Here is a 20,283-nt window from a genome sequence, read left to right on the forward strand (position 1 = left end):
ATAAAACTTAGCATTTTATAATACAATGTGTTAAAAATTATTGAATAATATCTGACTACTGTTAAAAAAATAATAACTTGGAAAGACACTATTCTTTAAAGAAAGTACCAGATAAAACAGACACCAAGATTTTTGTTCTAGCTGTTCCATTATTGTCATGGACAAAGAGGATTTGGTAGTTTGTTAATGGGGTGCGGTGGGTGGGTGAGACAGGAATGTAGAATGCCTTCAGTTTGACACTGTCATGGGGATAATATAATTTCCAAATCCTTTTCAAAAAGTGTGATGTAATCTAATTTGTTTATTTCCAAAATAATTTCGTATTTATTTATATTGGGACGAAAGGCTATATTTAATGATTTATATTTTCAACATCTCTGAATTATTTAACTTCTCTATTTCCATTGTCATATCCCAGATCGAGCTGGTTATTATCTAGAGTCACACCTCTCAGTGCTCTTATTTGCACTAAAGTCAGAATAGAACCTCTCATTCGGGTTAGACGCCAGAAGGCTTTTAATCACCCTGCTTGAATTCTATGTCTTTTGTAACACAACACGCTTTAAAGCTTCACTCTGAAATTCATGGTGTCCCACTGTTCATTTTATGTTCTTTATATGTCTTAACTCATTAACAAATTCCATGAAAGAAGTATATACCCAGTACTGGATCCTATGTAGAAAAGTATATGAATATTTTTATTGCTATCTTATAATATGTTTATATGAACTGAATTATGTCTCCACCAAAATGTATGTTGATATCCTAACCCCAGCATCTCAGAATGCTACTGTATTTGTATAAGCATTTTGAAGAAATATGCCTTCCTCTCTTTTCTCTGCCTCTCATTTATTACCACCACAAAGTATACTTCTGCTATCCTAGGCAACTCTAGCTCCCTGAGTTACCTCTTGAGCACCTATTTCCCATATCCATGTAAAGAAACATTTGTCATTAGAACATTATTCTTATTCTGAACCCTCTGTGTAAAACGATACCTATTTGAGACTGTTAAAAAGGGAAGGACAAAGGTCCTTGTCTCTCTGCTCAATTTGACACTCGTCTGTCCCTTCTTTTCAAAGTCATCTGACATGGGGTCACCACTACCTCAGACAGTTATAAAATCCCTGAATTGCATCGCATTTCATTATCCTCCTGAAAGAGCCTTGTGAGACTAGAACTGAGGCTGCCCCAGAAACCTAAAAAGCACTTTTGTACTGAGATAGAGGAAGAACTGAACTAATAGCACAGCTGAAGGATATACTCTTTAAATGCTCTCTGAAATAAATTCAAATCGCATACATTTTCTGACTCAGCTAAGAAACCCTCCAACCCCGCGGAGACTAAGTGAGAGTCTAAGGACGCCCACTCCCCAGGGCGCGGGACTCTGACAGGAGTCGGTAGGGCTTTGGCTTCATGGCGAGCCCATACGTGGGTGTCAGATCCAGGGCTGCTCCGGGGAGCTTTTTCAGCCTGAGCTGTTGCAGGACCGTGGTGATGAAGATGAACACCTCATTTCGTGCAACATCTTCTCCGAGACATTTGCGGATTCCCATTCCAAATATCAAAACTTTTTCAACAAGGCTTTTATTCAGTTCCCCATTTTCAGTTAGAAACCTCTCAGGTATAAATAAATTAGGATTATCCCAAATAGTCCTGTATAAAGTAGACAAAATAAAATTTTGAAGAGTAGCCCCTTTATCATTCTGACGACTGTTACCAACTTTCCCACAGTAATTTTGTTTTGCATATAATGCGTTAGACTACACTTTATAAGTTATATGTTGGTAAGTTCAAATGCCATAAAATTTAGTATAAGTATACTTAATTTTCACAAAGTAACTTGTTTCGTTAAATGAATAAAATATTGAATTTTTATTTCATTTTTTAATCATTTTAATGAAGCATTCCACCAACTTCTCGTAAGAATATTCCAAACTTATGGCATAAAGGAAAATTAATAACTATCCACTCTTCTTTGCTTTAAACAAAATGACTGGAAATGATGATGCTGTTTAAGCAACACCTTTCAAAAACAACTAGGGAAAAGCCTTCTTACAACATACAGAGAAGAGCCATATAGGAGGGGTCCCCACAGTTCCCAAAGTGCTGGCTAATTCTGTCTTCTTCCAGATTTTGTTACAGGAACCATATTTGGCTTTTCTCTGAGAACTAACACAAGCATGCTTCCTGACACCCCCCAGCCACATATTGGGGACCCACATGCAATGGGGTCTCTGTGTGGAGATGCAATCCTCTTTCTAGGAAAAAAAAATGTGTTTCTCTCTGCACCAGAGTTACAAGTCATCTCAGTTCTCTATAAATTTATTTTGCTTTCATAATCCTTTAAAAATGATCACTGTTGCTAACATAAAATCAGAAGACTCCATATGGCCATCTTCATTTCCAAGTTCTATTTTAGAAGTGAAAGGACTAACATTGGGATGGAGTTCTGCTTGTCGATAGTTTGCTTGGGTTACTGAGACAGAGAAGGTCACCTCTCCCTGCTGCTCTGGCAAGGGGATTACTACTGCTCAGTAGATACTTAAGTTTGTGACCTCTGGTTTCAATTAAATTTGAATAATTTCCTCATACTACCAAGTGTGTAGGTACATAGTTTAAGCGAGTGTCTCCATACAAAGAGCATGTCTTTAGTAGCACCTGTGTTATCTCATCCTGTTTGAATAGTACTCAGTATTAAATATAATTACGAGTTCTTAGGATACTAAAGAATTTAAAAGACTAGGGGCTATATTAACTGGAAATAAATGTCATGAAATTCACAATATTTCCTCTAAAACAGCTTGAAAATGCTTAATTTTATTTGATTAGATCACAGATATGGAGAATGCAGGTGTCAATTTCTCTAATAAGCTTTGTAGCAGGACTGACAATAGCGTATTCCACAGTGTGCTGGTTACAGAGATTGCGAAAGTACTGTTATGTACACAGAACAATCCCTCCCTCCTTAACAGCCTGAAGCATGAACACTATACAGATGAGATCTCAGGTGAAGTAGGAAGCTTATAGCACACTGAGTGCTCATGAAGGCAGGTTCACCCAGATTAGTCAAATCTGACAATATGAGCCCCTGATTGCCATTAAACAGAATTTACACAATAGGATGTTAATCTTGTTTCTATTATCTGCTGAACAAATGATCTCGAGCAATTTATTTATTCTGGCTGAAAGTTTCTTAACCCATAGAATTGAGAGCATGGTAACATCAATAAATATGATTATTATTGAGGTTTAGGAGAGATATATCAAGCTTTTTGGTTGGCACTTAACAGGGTGTCTCAAAATAGTAGCGGGAATCAATACTCCCACTACCATCATCATCATCATCATGGTCACTTTCACTGCACAAGGTAACTTCACCTCAGCCTGCCCTTCCATATAGGGTGAAATTCTATGTTCCAGGCACTATAAACTGGCCACACCCATGCAGAGGGTGAGGCCATGAAGTCCTGGTCTCACTCTTCACTGGGTGAATCTGCTTTTGAAATTGGATTTGTATTATTAGCTACCATTCTTCCCACTACCAGTGAGGAGAAAAAGTGAGTTCTTTCCAACTTCTTAAGGAGAAACAGAATGAGTGAAATTTGGTTAAGAAGAATATAATTTGGTTAAGAAGAATATAATATATTAATAAATAATAAACTAATTTTATCCACAACGTATTGTGGAACTCCTAGACTTCATAGTTATTGGGGCTATTGTCCTGGTACCCAGAATTCCTGCTGGTCAAGCTAAGTGTTCAGCCTGGCAGGAGCCTCTCACCAGGGAAGAGTCCTAGTGAGGAACACACTAGGAAACCAGTATCTGCTGCCAACAACTGCCAGACACTATGGCTGGATTAGCAAGGTCAGCTAGAATGCCTTACCTTAACAAATTTGAGGAAAGTTAGGTAAGGAGGGACTAGAGAGAGTATGATTTGATTACTTGCCCATCTTCTCTGAACCTGGTTCTAAATAAATATGAGACTGTACCTGCATCGGGGTTGTACCTTCCTGGGGTAGCCCCTGTGGGGCTCACACTGCTTGGACTTTGAGCAACCTTTCCTTCATCCCACACAGCTCCCAATGCTGTTGCCCCACACAGTGACACTTACTCATCATGATTTACTTGATACATGTTAATAAAGGTGCAAGTCTTCTTGGGAATGAAATAGCCGTTCAGAGTTGTGTCTGCTGTAGTGCTGGGAAAGCAAGATACAGCGTTACTGAACATCCTGCAAAGTTAAGCTCTCACCTCGAACCTGCCTCCCACAATTCACTATTTTTATTAATGCCATTTCTTAGTGACTTAATTAATGACTGTAACATTTGTAAATCCTTATTCTTTCATTAATTAAAATATCCTACCCTACATCTATTATCCTATTAGAGATTTATTATTTGTATTTGGTAAACATTTTGTATGATTAATAAACTCAAGGTGTTTCTATAAGCTAATATCTCAGTAGGAAGTATGTCAATATTTCCAACATAGAGTTGGCAATAAATAGATAAATCACAATACACCAGAAACTATTATTAAGAGAATAATAAAGCACTTGCTTTGTACCTAATGTGGTTTCAACCTATACTAATAATTTAGGGGAAAAAATCTACATCTGTTGATTTTCAGTGATACCCACCTGAAACTTATATAATGTTATAAAGCAATGTTACTTCAATAAAAAAAAAATGAAAGCAAGCATTTTCTAATCCTTGGTAGATGGAAACATGGAATGAAGTAGGAACCTTGAACTTTATAGATTCAGCTAACAGTGAGACGTTGGGCAAATCTCTTACCTATTCTAGATTTCTTTCCTAACTAAATGATGTTGTGTTAGAATATCTCTAGTTGCTTCAAGAATAAACAAATTTTTATATTTTCATAAGCAATCTTTATAAATACTGCATACCCTTCACATTTATCCCTCTGTAAATTTATATATATTAGATTAAATCAAATTATCTCTCCATTTAGTATTCCCTAATTTACTAGCTAGCCCAGACACTCCTTTCCAGAGAAAAAGCAGTGACATTTCCGTGTGATGAATTTGAGAAAAGACTGGACACAACTGGCTTAGCTGTTTCTGGGTTCCCTCTTCTGATTAGCCAGCTTATAGAGAAGGTTTGTGGCATCTACATCAATAAGACACTGAGTTAACGAGAGGTTTTTATAGTCTTGCCAGACTAGGTGCATCCAAGTCAAGTGTAAAATAAGAGTCGTGTTACTTAGTGTGGCACCAAGCCAAATTATGTAACTAGCTCTGGTCATTCAAAGACTCTAATATTTTAACATCTATTGACTGACTCAACTGTGTTCATCTTGCAGCTGAACTTTGGTAAATAATGTGAGTATCTTTCACTGAGTGCCCGAAAAGCCCAACAAAAGGAAAGGGTTAACAGGAAATCTATCTAGTTTCTGGAAGGATTCCCTCTTCCTAAGCATAAACACTTGCATATTTCAAGAAATTCCTGTTTTGAGTTGTCTTTATGGATTCAAATGTTCAAATTTTACTATATATAAAAAACTAAATGCTCCTATGTTGTTGAGACCTAACATGTAACATTTTTCCCACTAATCTACTCTTAGAAGTGTTTATTCTAAAGAAAGATCTAATATATAGATACATTAATTATAGGATTTCTCTAAAATATATTCCTGAAACTTGATTTATGAAAGTTATTTCTATATAGCTTTTAAGAAATGTACATGCAATAAAAATTGATCAGGGCACTGTTTGATCTTGTGTGTGTATGTATCTGTATACATAAATGTTATATGTAAAATTTTGCCCCTTTACATAAGATTATTCCATTTAGCTAATTTTACTAAATTCATTTTAACTTTTTTAAAAAATATTTTTGTGGCCCTCCCTGGTGGTGCAGCGGGTTAAAGCACAACACTAAGAAGCTAAAGCCACTTCAGCATGAGTTCGATTCCCGCCTGCCCAGGAGGTGACCACATGGCATGGCAGACCTCTCCTAACCCGCCCGCTGCTCCTCTCAGCAGTGTACTTCATCTATCTGCCTGTTCTGCTTCCCACTCTGTCTCTGGTGAAGCCTCTTGCCACCCCTGAGCTTCTGGCCTGTACCCCAGTTCTGTATGCACAAATAAATAAATCTTTAAAAAATATATATTTTTGTTATTTTGAATGGAAGGCATTAAACTTCCAGGTGTGGAAGAAATAATAGTTCCAAATAGCAATCTTTTGTGCTTGTGCAAATATTCTTGCTTTGTGCCATACTACTTTCATTGTCCAATTTACTTGCTTTTTTAATTTTGTTAATTAACGTATTTTTTACTTTTAATGATATCATGAACACCTATTCCAAAAATATATTTCTCGCTATCAATTAGACCCTCAGATATGTTCTCACAATCCCCAAATAGGTGATTAATCTCATTCATCTTGGCAGGGTCTCTCATTTCTACTACTTAGTAAAAGCATAAACCTTTCTTTTATGAAGCCCCTGAAAATCACTTTGTGAAAGTCACAGGACAAAAGAGCTCTTTTTTTAAATGTAAGACCTCTCTTTAAAAATTTCAAGTTGAAATTTGCTTCAACCAGAAAGAAGATCTAAAGAAATGGGTCCCTCTAAATCATATGTTCATATGGGGAGCAAATTAATGAGGCAAAGTACATGGAGCTGTGTTGCTCCATGGGTTAGCTTGAACTTGCTCACTTAGGGGTCCTGGCCGTTAAGCCCTCCGCTAAGGAGACCACATATTGCTGTGCCAGTTGCCCCCTGTCTATCTCAGCTTCCCAGATGAGAGACATCCTCACTCTTTCACTTTAAAGATGGGAAGAGAAAAAACTACGAGAATTTCAGTTTTTATTTTAACTGTGTGAAATGGAAAGCACTAGAGTTACTGGAACTTTGGTTTCCCACATTTATATTTAATAAAGTCTATCTTCTTAATCTATACTGGCATACATTTGTCAGTCTGGTAAAAGATTCAATAAACCTTCTAATATCTACAAAGGGCTACTTTTAACACCAATTTCCTAAGTCTATTGTCTAGCAAAATTCCAAGTTACTGAAAATGAGGTCACGTCAATAGATAGGACTGTTCACAGGCACTTTAGAGCTGGTATGACATTTTGTTATGATTGAATCTTCCATTATTTGAAGTTTATCTCTATTTAATTAGTACACATAGATGAAAATTAATGCCATTATTGCTTAGTTATAAAAAATAGTCACAAAATGTCTTAGATCTATGTAAAATTTTTGTTAGAGAATTTCAAATTAAAATAAGAAGAGTAGGCCCTCCCTGGTGGCGCAGCGGGTTAAAGCACAGCACTGAGAATCTAAAGCCGCTTCCGTATGAGTTCGATCCCTGCCTGCCCCGGAGGTGACCACATGGCGTGGCAGACCTCTCCTGACCCGCCCACTGCTCCCCTCAGCAGTGTACTTTGTCCATCTGCCTGCTCTGTTCCCCGCTCTGTCTCTGGTGAAGCCTCTCACCACCCCTGAGCCTCTGGCCTGTACCCCAGTTCTGTATGCACAAATAAATAAATCTTTAAAAAAAAAAAAAAAAGAAGAAGAGTAAAATTAAAATAATAATTAGGGGCCTTCCTGGTGGTGCAAGGGGTTAAAGCACAGCACTATGAAGATATTGGCAGCCACTGTAGCACAGACTTCCATTCCTGACGAGGGAGGTGACCCACATGCTTCAGCAGATTTCTTCTATCTCGCCCTCTGCTCCCCTCAGTAGTGTATTTCAGTGGATTTTCCAGTTCTGCTCCCCATTCTGTCTCTAGCAAATCCTGGCCTGTACCACAGTTCGTTTTGCATAAATAAATAAATTTTTAAAAATAACTAACATAATATGGCATTTAACTAAAGTATTTTAATGTTTAAAATTCCTTACTTCTCTTCTATTCCACCATTGGTTGCTGCTAAAGAAAAACCATATACTTACCAATGTGGAATAGTAAAAGGAATAAAGGAGGAATGCCTGCATACTTCATTTATGAAAGCTTCTGTGTAGGGTAATATTTTTCTGTCTTCAAATCGGGGTGGTTTCTGCCCAATATTTCCATCTTTAAAAAAAAAGGGTTTTTTTTTTATATTTGGTTTCAAAAATAATAATTATAGTAATTATCTTTTTTATCTGAAACGATTACCAATTTCTTCTTGAATTTTGGCTTGGATTTCTGGATAGTATATCAAATAAAGAAAACTCCAATATAGACATGTTGATACTGTTTCAAATCCTGAAAAAGAATGAGATAAATTGTCACTGGAAAAAAATTAGAAAATCTAAATTGTCAATTACTTCCTATTTGAATACTAATAATTAGTGGAATGGATATAAATGTAATCATACATAAATAAAATTACAATAAAAACATCATTATATACTAGAATGTATTTCAAAATATAGGCAAATTCTCCCACTTATTATGAAAGCTATTTGATACATTACCCTATTTCTGGGTATACATCCAAAGTATTAAGGGCAGGGTCTCTAAGAGATAGTTGTATACACTTGTACATTAGTCACAATAGCCAACAACCCAAATATTATTAATATTTTGAATTGATAAATAAAATGTGTTCTCTACATCCAGTGGAATTTTTTTTTTAAAGATTTATTTACTTGTACAGAACTGGGGTACAGGCCAGAGATGCAGAGGGTGAGAGGATTCACCAGAGATCGAGTGGGGAGCAGAACAGGGTGACTGACAAGTGCACTGCTGAGGGGAGCAGCGGGCGGGTCAGGAGAGGTCTGCCACGCCATGTGGTCACCTCCTGGGCAGGCGGGAATCAAACTCATGCGGAAGTGGCTTAAGCTTCTTAGTGCAGTGCTTTAACCCGCTGCACCACCAGCGAGGGCCCACATCCAGTGGAATTTTATATAACCTTTAAAAGTGAGTCTGACACTTGCTACAATATAAATGAACATTATGTTATATGAAATAAACTATGTACAAATGGACAAATACTTTATGATTATACTTGTGAAATATTTAGTGTTGTTAAAAATCAGAGAGACAATAGAAATAACTGGACTTTGATGCAGAATGTTCAAGATGGAGCAAAAGAAAGAACAAATTATGAATATTGCATGAAAAACACTAATTTTGCACACTGTAGAATCATGGACCTTATAGCCAATTGCTGAGACTGCCTGTGTAAATAATAGGTTTACTACTTTAATTATTTACCAATACTTAAGTACATAACTACTTTACTCTTGGAAGAGTACATAAAAATTGAATTTATAATAAATGATTCTGGGAAAACCTGACTACATTGAAAGGGGAATCCAAATTATCTCAATGATAAATTAAAAAACTCAAATAAGAAAATAGCAATATTAATAATAAGGTAGATTTGATGAATAGTGTCATGGTAAGTTGTATCCACTAAAATAAATGGAATAGAGCTCACTAGTTTATCCTAACAGAGTATTTTGTTACATATTACTAGTTAGTTGATAATTTATAAATAAAATTCAAGAATCCTTTCATTAGGTGACAGAGAAATTCTTCTTTCTAATTCTTCTTCTTCTTTCCAAAAGAGGTAAAACTGATATATTGATATATAACAGGGTAAAATATGGGTATGTGTACTGTAATTCAACCTTTAGAAGCAGAAATAAGAAATTAATGGAATTTACATCAAGCTTGTAGTAATATAAACTGCATGACAACATAAACCTATTTTATATGAAAGCATAAAACAAAAAACACTTCAAATAGATTAAGAATAAAATTCAATGAACTGGGAAAAGAAATGGATGTGTGGGGATAAAAATAATAAATAAGTGAACAAGACCATGGATTGCATGAGTAATGATATTTAATGCACATGAGCTAGGGACTCTGATTAACTTAATCTCTACCCAGATGAAAACCAAGTTTTTTAAAATGATATGGGAAAAGGTAGAATATCAAGTTATTTATACAGAGTGAATTGATCTACATAAAATGGCCAGTGTTGAAAAAAAGAAGGGCCCTGAATTGAAAACAATATAAATTACAAATTAATTTTTATTTGACAAATGCTCTCACATACCAGCTCCAAAGATGTCATTCATGGTGCTTATGACTTCATCATCATTTAAGGTGGCTGTTTTGATAGCAGCGTGTTTGTTGTGGCATACATTAATTAGAGCATCAGTAATGTCTCGGATGTGGTCCTGGAAAGTGAACCTTAAGCATGATAACTTGTATGTTCTAAATTTCACATCACATAGGAAAATCAGCAAGAAGACACACACAGTGCAATTTGAAATGAAGCCAACTAGCTTAGGAATATAAAAAATATAAGTTGATCATTTATTAACCAATTTAGTTTGTCAATTCCTTAAGCTACTTCATTCCTTATGAGAGTAAAATAGAAAATTAAGCCATCAAATTTAGCTTTCTTCTTACAGTTTTTTTTTTAATCAATAAAAAGCAATACCTATGTCTGGAAGCACATTTTTTAAAAAACAGAGGCTAAATTAGGGAGAAATTGTTAGGTCATGGATATAATAGAGTTTCCAAAGCAACTGTAAAGGTTTTCTTGGATACTGAGGAAATGGGAAGACAAGATGAAAAATCTTACAAATTCTTTCACTTACACTACTGGTTCTACTTAGCCCATCTGGTACCTTGAAGCAGATTGCTTTCTGCCCTTTCCTTTCATTAGAGTGGCTTAAATCCACACACAGTTTCATGTGCTCAATTACCAATTTTTTTACATTTTTTTTTCCTGTTTTCCTCTTAGCAAACTGGCAGCCAAGAGCCAGGATTCATTCTAGTAACAAATTTCAAGAAAGAAACTTACTCTCTGTGGAACATCAAATTGTGTCAGAATCTCTCAATGGATTCAGATGTATCAAACCTTTCTAAGGTTCTGTGCTATTATCTCAAACTTCAATTCTGTATTATAATGGAACTTAAGTAGGTTATGAGGATAAATTCAAAACAGCCTATAGAGTAGTCTCTAAAATCATTGAACGCATTTTCTGAAAAAAAAAAAAAAAAGTTGATATTTTTCAATCTGAGAAAGTAGTTTCAGATTTAAAATGGAAGAGACAAAATCATCCAGTCGTTTCTTCAAGGAACTCACCTACATATTGGTCATCATCTATCAGCTGATTACAAATTCCTCATTCTCACATAAGGAAATTTCTACACACGAAGGAAATTTCTGACTCATCAAGAGATGAGAAGAGCAGAGATACCCCTCTTCTCTTAGGGTATCGCTATGAAAATCATATTACACTCTAATCTCACTGGCTAGACTTTGCATTTAATAATAGTTTGGATAAGGCACATTAGGAAGAATATATACAATGTCCTGGATTCTCAGTGCATTTTATCATTACCCTTTACTCAAATGAATTTAAATCCTTACCTTATCATATGTAGTAAGATGATCTTGTGAAATGAATTTAAATCCTTACCTTATCGTATGTAGTAAGATGATCTTGTACATGTAGTGCAATAAATTGATTCAAGGCCTGATAAAACTCCCGGGGACCATTTATAATTTTTAGTGGGAGGTAACGGAAACATGGGATGAAATCAGCAGGATTAGCCACACTGGAGGCCTTGAGTAAGTCATCATTGGTTTTAATTATTCTGAGGAACTCCTCGTCGTCATGCTCATATCTCTTGCCAAAGCAAAGGGCACAGACAACATTGGCCACTGCACATGTGATAGCACTTCTGGGGTCTAAGCTACTGTTCTTAGAAGTCAACTCTGTGAGGACTTTTACCAGCTCAGAAACTTCAGAGACGACATGTTCTTCAAGTAAGCAAGAGCAAGTAGAGGCTTTTGCCTCCGCTTTAGAAAATGTCCGTAAAGCATTAGAGGCAATTTTCTTATGAAGCTTCCAACTCTCTCCATAATTGACTGAAAATGAAAAACTTTTTCCTTCTGCCAGGAAGGAGAATGTATGCATGTTAGGTCTGCCTGCAAAATGCTCCCCATCCTTGAGTAATACGTGCTTTACCATATCCATCCCATTCACCACCACTACAGGCACCATGCCAAGTTTGACAAGAAAGACATCTCCGTATTTCTTCCTCATCTCCATGAATGTAAGATAAGGATGGTCTCCAAGCTGCAGAAGATTTCCTATGATGGGGAAGGATCGTGGGCCAGGAGGAGACACCTGCCTCCTACCTTTACTTCCAAGGGTTCTTACAAACACAAAAATCATCAACAAAATTATGAGAGATACAGTCACTTCTCCAGGGTTGACTGCCATGTCAAATATCATTTTCAGGAATGAAACACCTAAAACAGAAAAATGTAAGCCTTATTTTTTGCCATTCTAAGCATAGACTAAGTAATCTTTCTCCCTTCAGACATTAAGAAGAAAAGTACAATTTGTAGCTAGTTGAAGCACCATTGGTTTACATAGTTGACAGTATTGCCCGTTTAGATTTCACGAAGTGCACCCTCTCCCTCCCTCAGCCAAGTGCAGTCACCATAGCACACCTACCCCCAAGCACCCTAGTCCACCACCACAGTCCATGTGTTTTCCCCCCACTTTGTGCTCCCCCACCCCCATGCTTCAATTCTATGATGGGGCCAGATGATCTTCATCGCTGTTGGTACTTCCATGAGCTCTTCACCTGGATTGAAGTTCCTTCCTGTTTAAATGAACTAGAATTGCTTTGTTTTATTTGCAATTCATCCACCCACCAAAAAGTTTTCACACATATGTAACCATTTTTGTTAGATATTAGACAGGTCATATGCTAACTATGAAAGACACACAAATTTGCTTGCCTTCAAAGAAAACACAGTTGTCCACATTACTCAAATTATAAAATGTTAAAAATAACACTGGTGGACAGTATACTCACTGACCAGTGTAAATGTCCAGTTCTCTTTGATTTTTAACTAGATCAAGATTTCTTCTAGACTTAAAAGAAAAATGGATTCTGGCAAAGAGCAATGAATGTATCTTCCATTCAGTTCAGAAGAAAGTGATAATGTGGTAAAAAACACTCTCCTTATATTCTGGTACTAAGAATTAGAAGTGGGTGTGTTTGCCTTCAAGCTTGTCCTCAGTATAAATAGCTCTAACTACTTTGAGTATGTAAACAAGCCCTTTTGTCACCTCTCTTGTCTGATTATTTCACCTTTCCAAGTTCACAGACACAATGCGGCTCTCTACACCATGTTGGTTGGCACTGATTTCTATAAAATGAAATTTGGAGCTAAAAGTGAGAAAGCAATTTTATGGGAGAAAAAACAGCCCTTCATCCCAAACAAAACAAAACAAAAACTTAGATATGAAAAGAAAATGCTAGAAAATTATAAGGCATGCCAGAAAAAAAGTATTTGCAATATGCAGGAGAAGAGGGGAAGTTTTTTTTTTTATTAACCTGCAAAGCTTTTATGAGACAGCAGTTCAAAAGAGTAAAAGATAATTTGCTGAAGGAGAAATTTTGAATAACCAATACATTCCTTAAAAATTGGCCATCCCTGGTGGCGCAGCGGGTTAAAGCACAGCACTGAGAATCAAAAGCCGCTTCTGCATGAGTTCGATTCCCGCCTGCCCCGGAGGTGACCACATGGCGTGGCAGACCTCTCCTGACCCGCCCGCTGCTCCCCTCAGCAGTGTACTTCGTAGATCTGTCTGTTCTGTTCCCCACTCTGTCTCTGGTGAAGCCTCTCACCGCCCCCGAGCCTCTGGCCTGTACCCCAGTTCTGTATGCACAAATAAATAAATCTTTAAAAAAAAAAATTGCTTACCTCAGTAATAAAGTAAGATAGTGTAAGAAAAAAAGGAAACCAAATACTCTTTAAAACTATAAAGAAAAACTGAGTCTCTAACTTTGCAACTACAATTCACAAAACATTTTTCACTGTGTTCAGAAAGAAAATAGTGAGGAAGTCATTGTGTTTCTGCTTTTCATTATACTGACTTTATAAGACCGTTCCCATTAATAATAACAGATTGTTGGGCCCTCCCTGGTGGCCGCAGCGGGTTAAAGCACTGCACTAAGAAGCTTAAGCCAATTCCGCATGAGTTCGATCCCCGCCTGTCCCGGAGGTGACCACATGGTGTGGCAGACCTCTCCTCTGACCTGCCCGCTGCTCCCCTCAGCAGTGTACTTCGTTGATCTGCCTGTTCTGCTCCCCACTCTGTCCCTGGTGAATCTTCTCACCCTCCGCATCTCTGGCCCGTATGCCAGTTCCGTATGAATAAATAAATCTTTAAATAATAATAATAATAATAATAACAGATTGTTTTTTACATACTCTTACCATGTGCCAGAGCCAGAGCTAATCATTAATAAACTAACCTAATAAACAAATCACTTAATAATGAATCACTAATTACTTACCACTAGCATTCAGAAAATTCAATTTCTTTGGGGCATTCACCAAACTGTCACTGTGTACATTTGTAGTTATCAGAGGACTTTTCAAAGCAGACTTGCAGTAGGTGAGAGTAGATGTGTCTGGAGAAACACTGGCTTTCAGAAGGTTACTTGTTTCCCACCTCTCTCTTACTCTACTTAGCTGTGGGGCTTTTATTAAATGACAGTTCTTCTTAACCTCGGTTTCTTCATCTGTAAAACGATTGTCACAGACTACAGGACTTAGAAAGCCAGACCCAAACTTCAGTAACCAAAGCTAGAGGACAAAATGGGACTCCAGAGTGTGAAGCATAGGGTTAATTAGCCAGCAAGATAATTTTGTTAGCCTCTCCAGAATCAACAACTCATCAAGAAATCTTGGTAAATGTTATGCAATCATCCTGGATTCTTTACCAGTCAGGGCCTTTCCAATTTCTTTTTCTAAATTTTCTTTGGCAGTTACCAGTCCTAGACGAATTTCTAAATTTACGAACAACTTTGTTGAAATGCTCTGAGGCACATTTAGTGCCTGCTATCTCAAGGGTGGAATTTTTCAGATTGAATCAGGGTTTAGGATCCTGTGATTGGAATGGTACACCATCAGAGTCAAGACAAATTCTGGCCACTTTAAAAATAAGCCAGGTGAGAAGAACATATATAAGTTGATATTGCTGCATCGATTTTCAAACCTAAACATATACATTAGAACTCCCTCGGAAGTTGTAACAGTCTCTTAGCGAAGTCCATGTCCCATAAGCAACAACTAAATTAAAAACTCTAGGTAGTGATAGATTTTTAAAACACAGCTAACTGGGGGCATGGGGGCAGGGGGAGGGAGGGAAACAAATGGTGAGAGATCAGCAAATCCATTTAGTCAAATTATAATAAGCCAGAGAGACTCACCTCAAAATGTTGCTGTTTGGTGTGAGAAATCTGCCAGGAGGATTTAAGGATGCAGAAGGTTTTGGGGAAAGTTGATGGATACAAGGAAACAAAAAGTCTCAGAAAGTCTCATCACACAGCAGTTGACCCAGGAGGAAAGGCTAAAAAAGAACATTCTGGGAAGAGAGAGTGAAGGCGGACCTTGAGCCTGTGTGGGGAGGAGTTTGGAACTGAATTAAGGCATTTCCGAGTAGTTCACAGTGTTGTACTTGACAGTGATTATTTTGGGCTATGACACCGGAAGCACAGAGAACAACAACAAAAAGGTCATGTGGATTTCAACAGATTTTAAACTTTTGAGTATCAAGTTACCATAGTGAATAATGCAACAAACAGAATGGGAGAAAATATTTGTAACTCATTTAAATGACAAGGGATTGATTTGCACCCTGAACATTAACAAAGACCTACAACTCCACATTAATGACTAAGAGAAAAAGATGGGAAAAGAACGTAAATAGATAGATCAAAAGTGAAAACAACCCCAATGTTGGATGGCGATTCCAAGTCTGGTATATAGGTATATCCATATACATGTATAGACATATGGGTACATATACAGGTGTTGTATACATACGTAATACTGTATTAACACATATAATGGACCATTATTCATACATATATGTGCATGAACATTATACATATGTGCATATATTACACAATAAATATGTCACCTATTATAATATTATACATATATAGTAGAATGTTAATCTTAAAAAGGAAAGAAATTTGCTACAACATGAATGAAACTTGAGGACATTATGCTAAATGAAACAAATCAGTCAAAAAGGAGAAATATTGTGATTTCACAAACATGAATTACCTACTAGCAGTTAAACAGAGAGAGACAAAAAAAATAGGAAGATGGTTTCCAGGGCCAGGACATAGAAAAGAAGGGCAGTTACTGTTTATGTGCACAGAATTTCAGGTTGGGAGGATAAAAACAGTTCACAAGGAGGTTGGTGGGTGATGTTTTCACAATAATGTGAATGTACTTAGTATTGCTGGATTGTACCCCTAAAAATGGGAAAGTAGAAAAAATTATTATAGATTTTTATTATAATAAAAATGACTGAAATTCTCAAGAAAGAAAACTGACTCTCAGGTTTGCCAATATTCGTAATTCATAGTATTATAATACAATACAATACAACTTAATTGTGTTTCTCATTCCACTGATACTATGGTGTAAATTTAAAAATGAAGGCCCTCCCTGGTGGCGCAGAGGGTTAAAGCACAGCACTAAGAAGCAAAAGACCCTTCAGTATGAGTTCAATCCCCGCCTCGGGAGGTGACCACATGGCGTGGCAGACTTCTCCTGACCCTCCTGGTGCTCCCTTCAGCAGTGCACTTGTCAGTCAGCCTGTTCTGCTCCCACTCCGTCTCTGGTGAATCCTCTCACCACCCCTGCACCTCTGGCTTGTACCCCAGTTCTGTATGCATAAATAAATCTTTAAAAATAATAAAATAAATGAACATGTTTTTCTCTCCATGCATCATCTCTTGCATAGGTGTGCTGTGTGTGTGTATGGAGTATTTTACTTTAATCCTTTTTTCATATATGACTGCTAAACATTTCAGAACTAAGTAAGCTGACTCTATTGAACCTTTATTTAAAATTTGCAGCATTTGAATATTTGAAATTTTATTAAATAAATATAGAAGCCATAGACCCAGCACTTGTTTCAGTCTATACCACCCTCTCCTGGCAAGAGGCACAGATAACTCTTCACTGAGGAACACTGCCTCTCCCCACTTTCTCTTAAATTGAAACAGTTGCAGTACGCTTGCCAGGTCGTTATTTATTAAAGCTGTTAGACTTTTACTGCCTTTTATTGGTAGTGACCCTGCATCCTTTCCTAAGGATGAAATTTGCTTCCACAAAGTTCTATTTGCCTGATTTAATCACCATTATGGATTGAATTCCTATTCCCTCATATGAGCTTTATAAATATTTGTTAAATAGATAAGTGAACGTTTATAGGCCTACTAACAGGAGTGATCTTATCTGCCAGTATACAAAGTCCTTCCTAAAACATCTTATCAAATTGTTTAATCTGATTCTCACTGGACTAAAACATCCTCCCTTGTGATCGTGCAATTTAAAGGGTAAGGTGATAGAGGTTTCTTCTCCATTGAGATTATATAATAGGACTAGTTACAAATTAAGTGCAGTGAGCAAAAATGTTTTGTTTGAGTCACAGAATTTAATCAATGTCCTAAATACAGGTATTAGATAGAAGTTCTTACAAAATAAAAACTCATTTTGTCTTGAAAGTTTATAAAATCTGTCAACACCAGATCCACAGTTGGTTGCAGTTTGGTGGTTGATTCATTTCAATGGGCCATGCATGTACAACTTTTCTTTTTGTCTCGCCTACTACATTGTGAATTCTCTAGAAGCATTTTTGTTTTTTCCTTTTAGTCAAGACTCAACAGATATATTGGGATGAAGGCGCAAATTATGAATGGGGTAAAAGTGCTTACTGTCAGTTTTGAAGGTGATCTTATATAATTTTGACTCTTTTCTTCTTTCTTGTTACACTGAAAATTTCCCCCTCTCATGGTTCATCTCTCATCTCTACCACAAATGTAAACCTACCTCCTGAATTTTCTGTCTCTCAACAACCCAGAAATATTTTTGTCTAGATATTAATCTGTTATCTAGCCAAAACATTCTTTCTAATTGACTGCCCAATTATTTTCCTAATGGTACCACCATCCTCCCATGCTTATCACCTGATATATCAACAATATCTGTTTTCTTTTTTTGCCCTTACTTGTCATAGTCAGTGAATTATTAAGTCTCTTTTCCCCCTCCTTTTCCCCTTTACCCAAGGTCAATTTTTAACATCTTGGTAAACAATTGTTCTTGCTGCAAGCCACTTATCTTTCAAAAGAGATTTATTTATAATATTGTCAAATGTTTATCTAATGTCCACCACTGTCATAGGTGTTATTGATAAAATAAAAAACAAAAGTGACAGTCTATCTTCATGGAATGTTCAAAAAGAGTGAGCAATACAGCAGAAAATACATAATAGTAGACAGGGAGGAATAAATTAGATGAAGAAAAGCAGAGTAAGAGAAGAGGGTGTGATTAATTTGAGAGATGAAATGCCTGTTAATAATTGCAACTCATTTCATGTTTCAATTAATATGCAATCAAAGGAAATTCACTGCATATTATTTCCCAGATCAAACTTCATGAAATATATCTCACTATGCCACTGTTCTCTTCAAACAGCTTCAAAAGTTATTCTACTATTAAACACATGGGGGATAATCCAAGTAGCCAGCCCAGGCTTACTTAATCTGGCAAATGTTCTTTTCTGTCTTTGTACTATAAACTCTAGAAATATTGGTTGAATTCCTGTTTGTATGTTTCTATGCCTGTCTACACCACAGCGGCCTTTCAGATTCCTGCAAAAACCCTTTCCTTTAGGGATTCTTCCCTGTTCTATGTCATCCAGTCTGACACAGAATCTACTCCTTATGAATATTACATTTTATCTTTCCAAGTGTATGGAATACTTTTGGAAAAAAATGTTTGTCTTATATTACCTTGAACTCTTATTACTTTCCAAAATTGTTGACACATACACGTGTTAATTTAAATGTTGACTGAAAATTAAGCACACAGTCGACCTCTGGAAGGCCATTTGAGCAGACTCACATCATTTGCCTTTCTCGTGGTAATTTTAAGCATTAACATGAATCTCGTGACTTTTCTGCTCGAATATGTCTTTTTTTTTTTTTAAAGATTTATTTATTTGTTCATACAGAACTGGGCCAGAGGCTCAGGGGCGGTGAGAGGCTTCACCAGAGAGGCAGATCGACGAAGTACACTGCTGAGGGGAGCAGCGGGCGGGTCAGGAGAGGTCTGCCTCGCCATGTGGATCTCCTCCGGGGCAGGCGGGAATCGAACTCATGCGGAAGCGGCTTTAGATTCTCAGTGCTATGCTTTAACCCGCTGCGCCACCAGGGAGGGCCTCGAATATGTCTCTTATTCCCATCTTGAAAGTTGTGTTCACCATAATCCAAGTAGAGATTATTTTGTGGCTAGGGCGACAAGCTTGGCTTTATCAGGACAGCCACTTTCTACACTTGCCACAAGGGGGAGCAGCGGATTCTTCCAGGAACCAGAATGAACCCGGCCGTTTCATTCTCATTGTGCTGTTCCATTCCAATATTCTGCTCTCCCACTTACTAGCCCCTTGAGTTCTCTTCTATTTTTACCCCCTCCATGAATTTTCCACATTTATATGGAAATTCCTTCTTCACCTTCCAAAGAAAATTTTCTTTTCCGTAATTCCATTCCTTTGGGCCCTGCTCGCATAATTTTCATTCTGATTTCTATTTTCCTATTTTTACAGAAAGAAAGATATTTGTGAAGTCTCTTTGTGGGAAAGAGTTTAAGTATAGAAAACATGAATTAAGCATCATTGGAATGGCAGTAGGCATGGAGCATTATTTGTAAGAGAGTAGAGGAATAGGGCTACATTAGGCCCAATGTTCTAGAACAGGTGTTGGTAAATACTAGTCCAGGAGTCAAATTAAGCCTGTTGCCGGCTTAATGAAGTTTCTTGGAGCACAGTCATCTATTTGTTTACATGTTTTTTAATAGCTGCTTTTTTTTATGTACCTAAAATATTTTTACTTAGCCCTTAGAGGAAAATTCTTGCCGACTCCTGTTACAGACTATGCCAATGTTGTCTTTATTATAGAGAAGTTGAATACCATCAATGGCATGGAAAAAAATTCTCATAAAACCACCCTTGAATCCAAGATTCACAAGTATCTGAAGATGAAGTCGATAGGCTACACCTCACCTTCTGTATTTTCTGACCCTGGTCATAGTTGCTGTGGTGGAAGCTCATAAAGATGGCACTAAACCAGTGGCATTTCTTTTTTATAAATCTTTTTTATGCATATAAGAATTGGGATGCCAGCCCAGAGGTGCTGGGGGTAAGAAGATTCAGCAGAGACAGAGTGAGGAGCAGAACAGGTGGATC

The 20,283-nt window shown here is 37.0% G+C and overlaps 1 protein-coding gene across 1 annotated transcript; it reads right to left on the reverse strand.

The window, feature by feature from the left end:
- Positions 1-368: 368 nt before the first annotated feature.
- LOC101630652 (cytochrome P450 1A4-like) lies at positions 369-12,121 on the reverse strand. Its single transcript, XM_012721248.1, has 6 exons — positions 11,407-12,121; positions 10,029-10,152; positions 8,132-8,221; positions 7,927-8,047; positions 4,115-4,201; positions 369-1,656 (listed from the first exon to the last, which is right to left on the reverse strand). The coding sequence occupies exons 1-6, from the start codon at positions 12,040-12,042 to the stop codon at positions 1,356-1,358; spliced, it is 1,359 nt and encodes a 452-aa protein (XP_012576702.1). The 5' UTR covers positions 12,043-12,121; the 3' UTR covers positions 369-1,355.
- Between the last annotated feature and the right edge of the window lie 8,162 nt (positions 12,122-20,283).

The sequence above is a fragment of the Condylura cristata genome, unplaced genomic scaffold (genome assembly GCF_000260355.1).
Source record: "Condylura cristata isolate star-nosed mole 26May11 unplaced genomic scaffold, ConCri1.0 scaffold00006, whole genome shotgun sequence".
Taxonomy (NCBI): domain Eukaryota; kingdom Metazoa; phylum Chordata; class Mammalia; order Eulipotyphla; family Talpidae; genus Condylura; species Condylura cristata.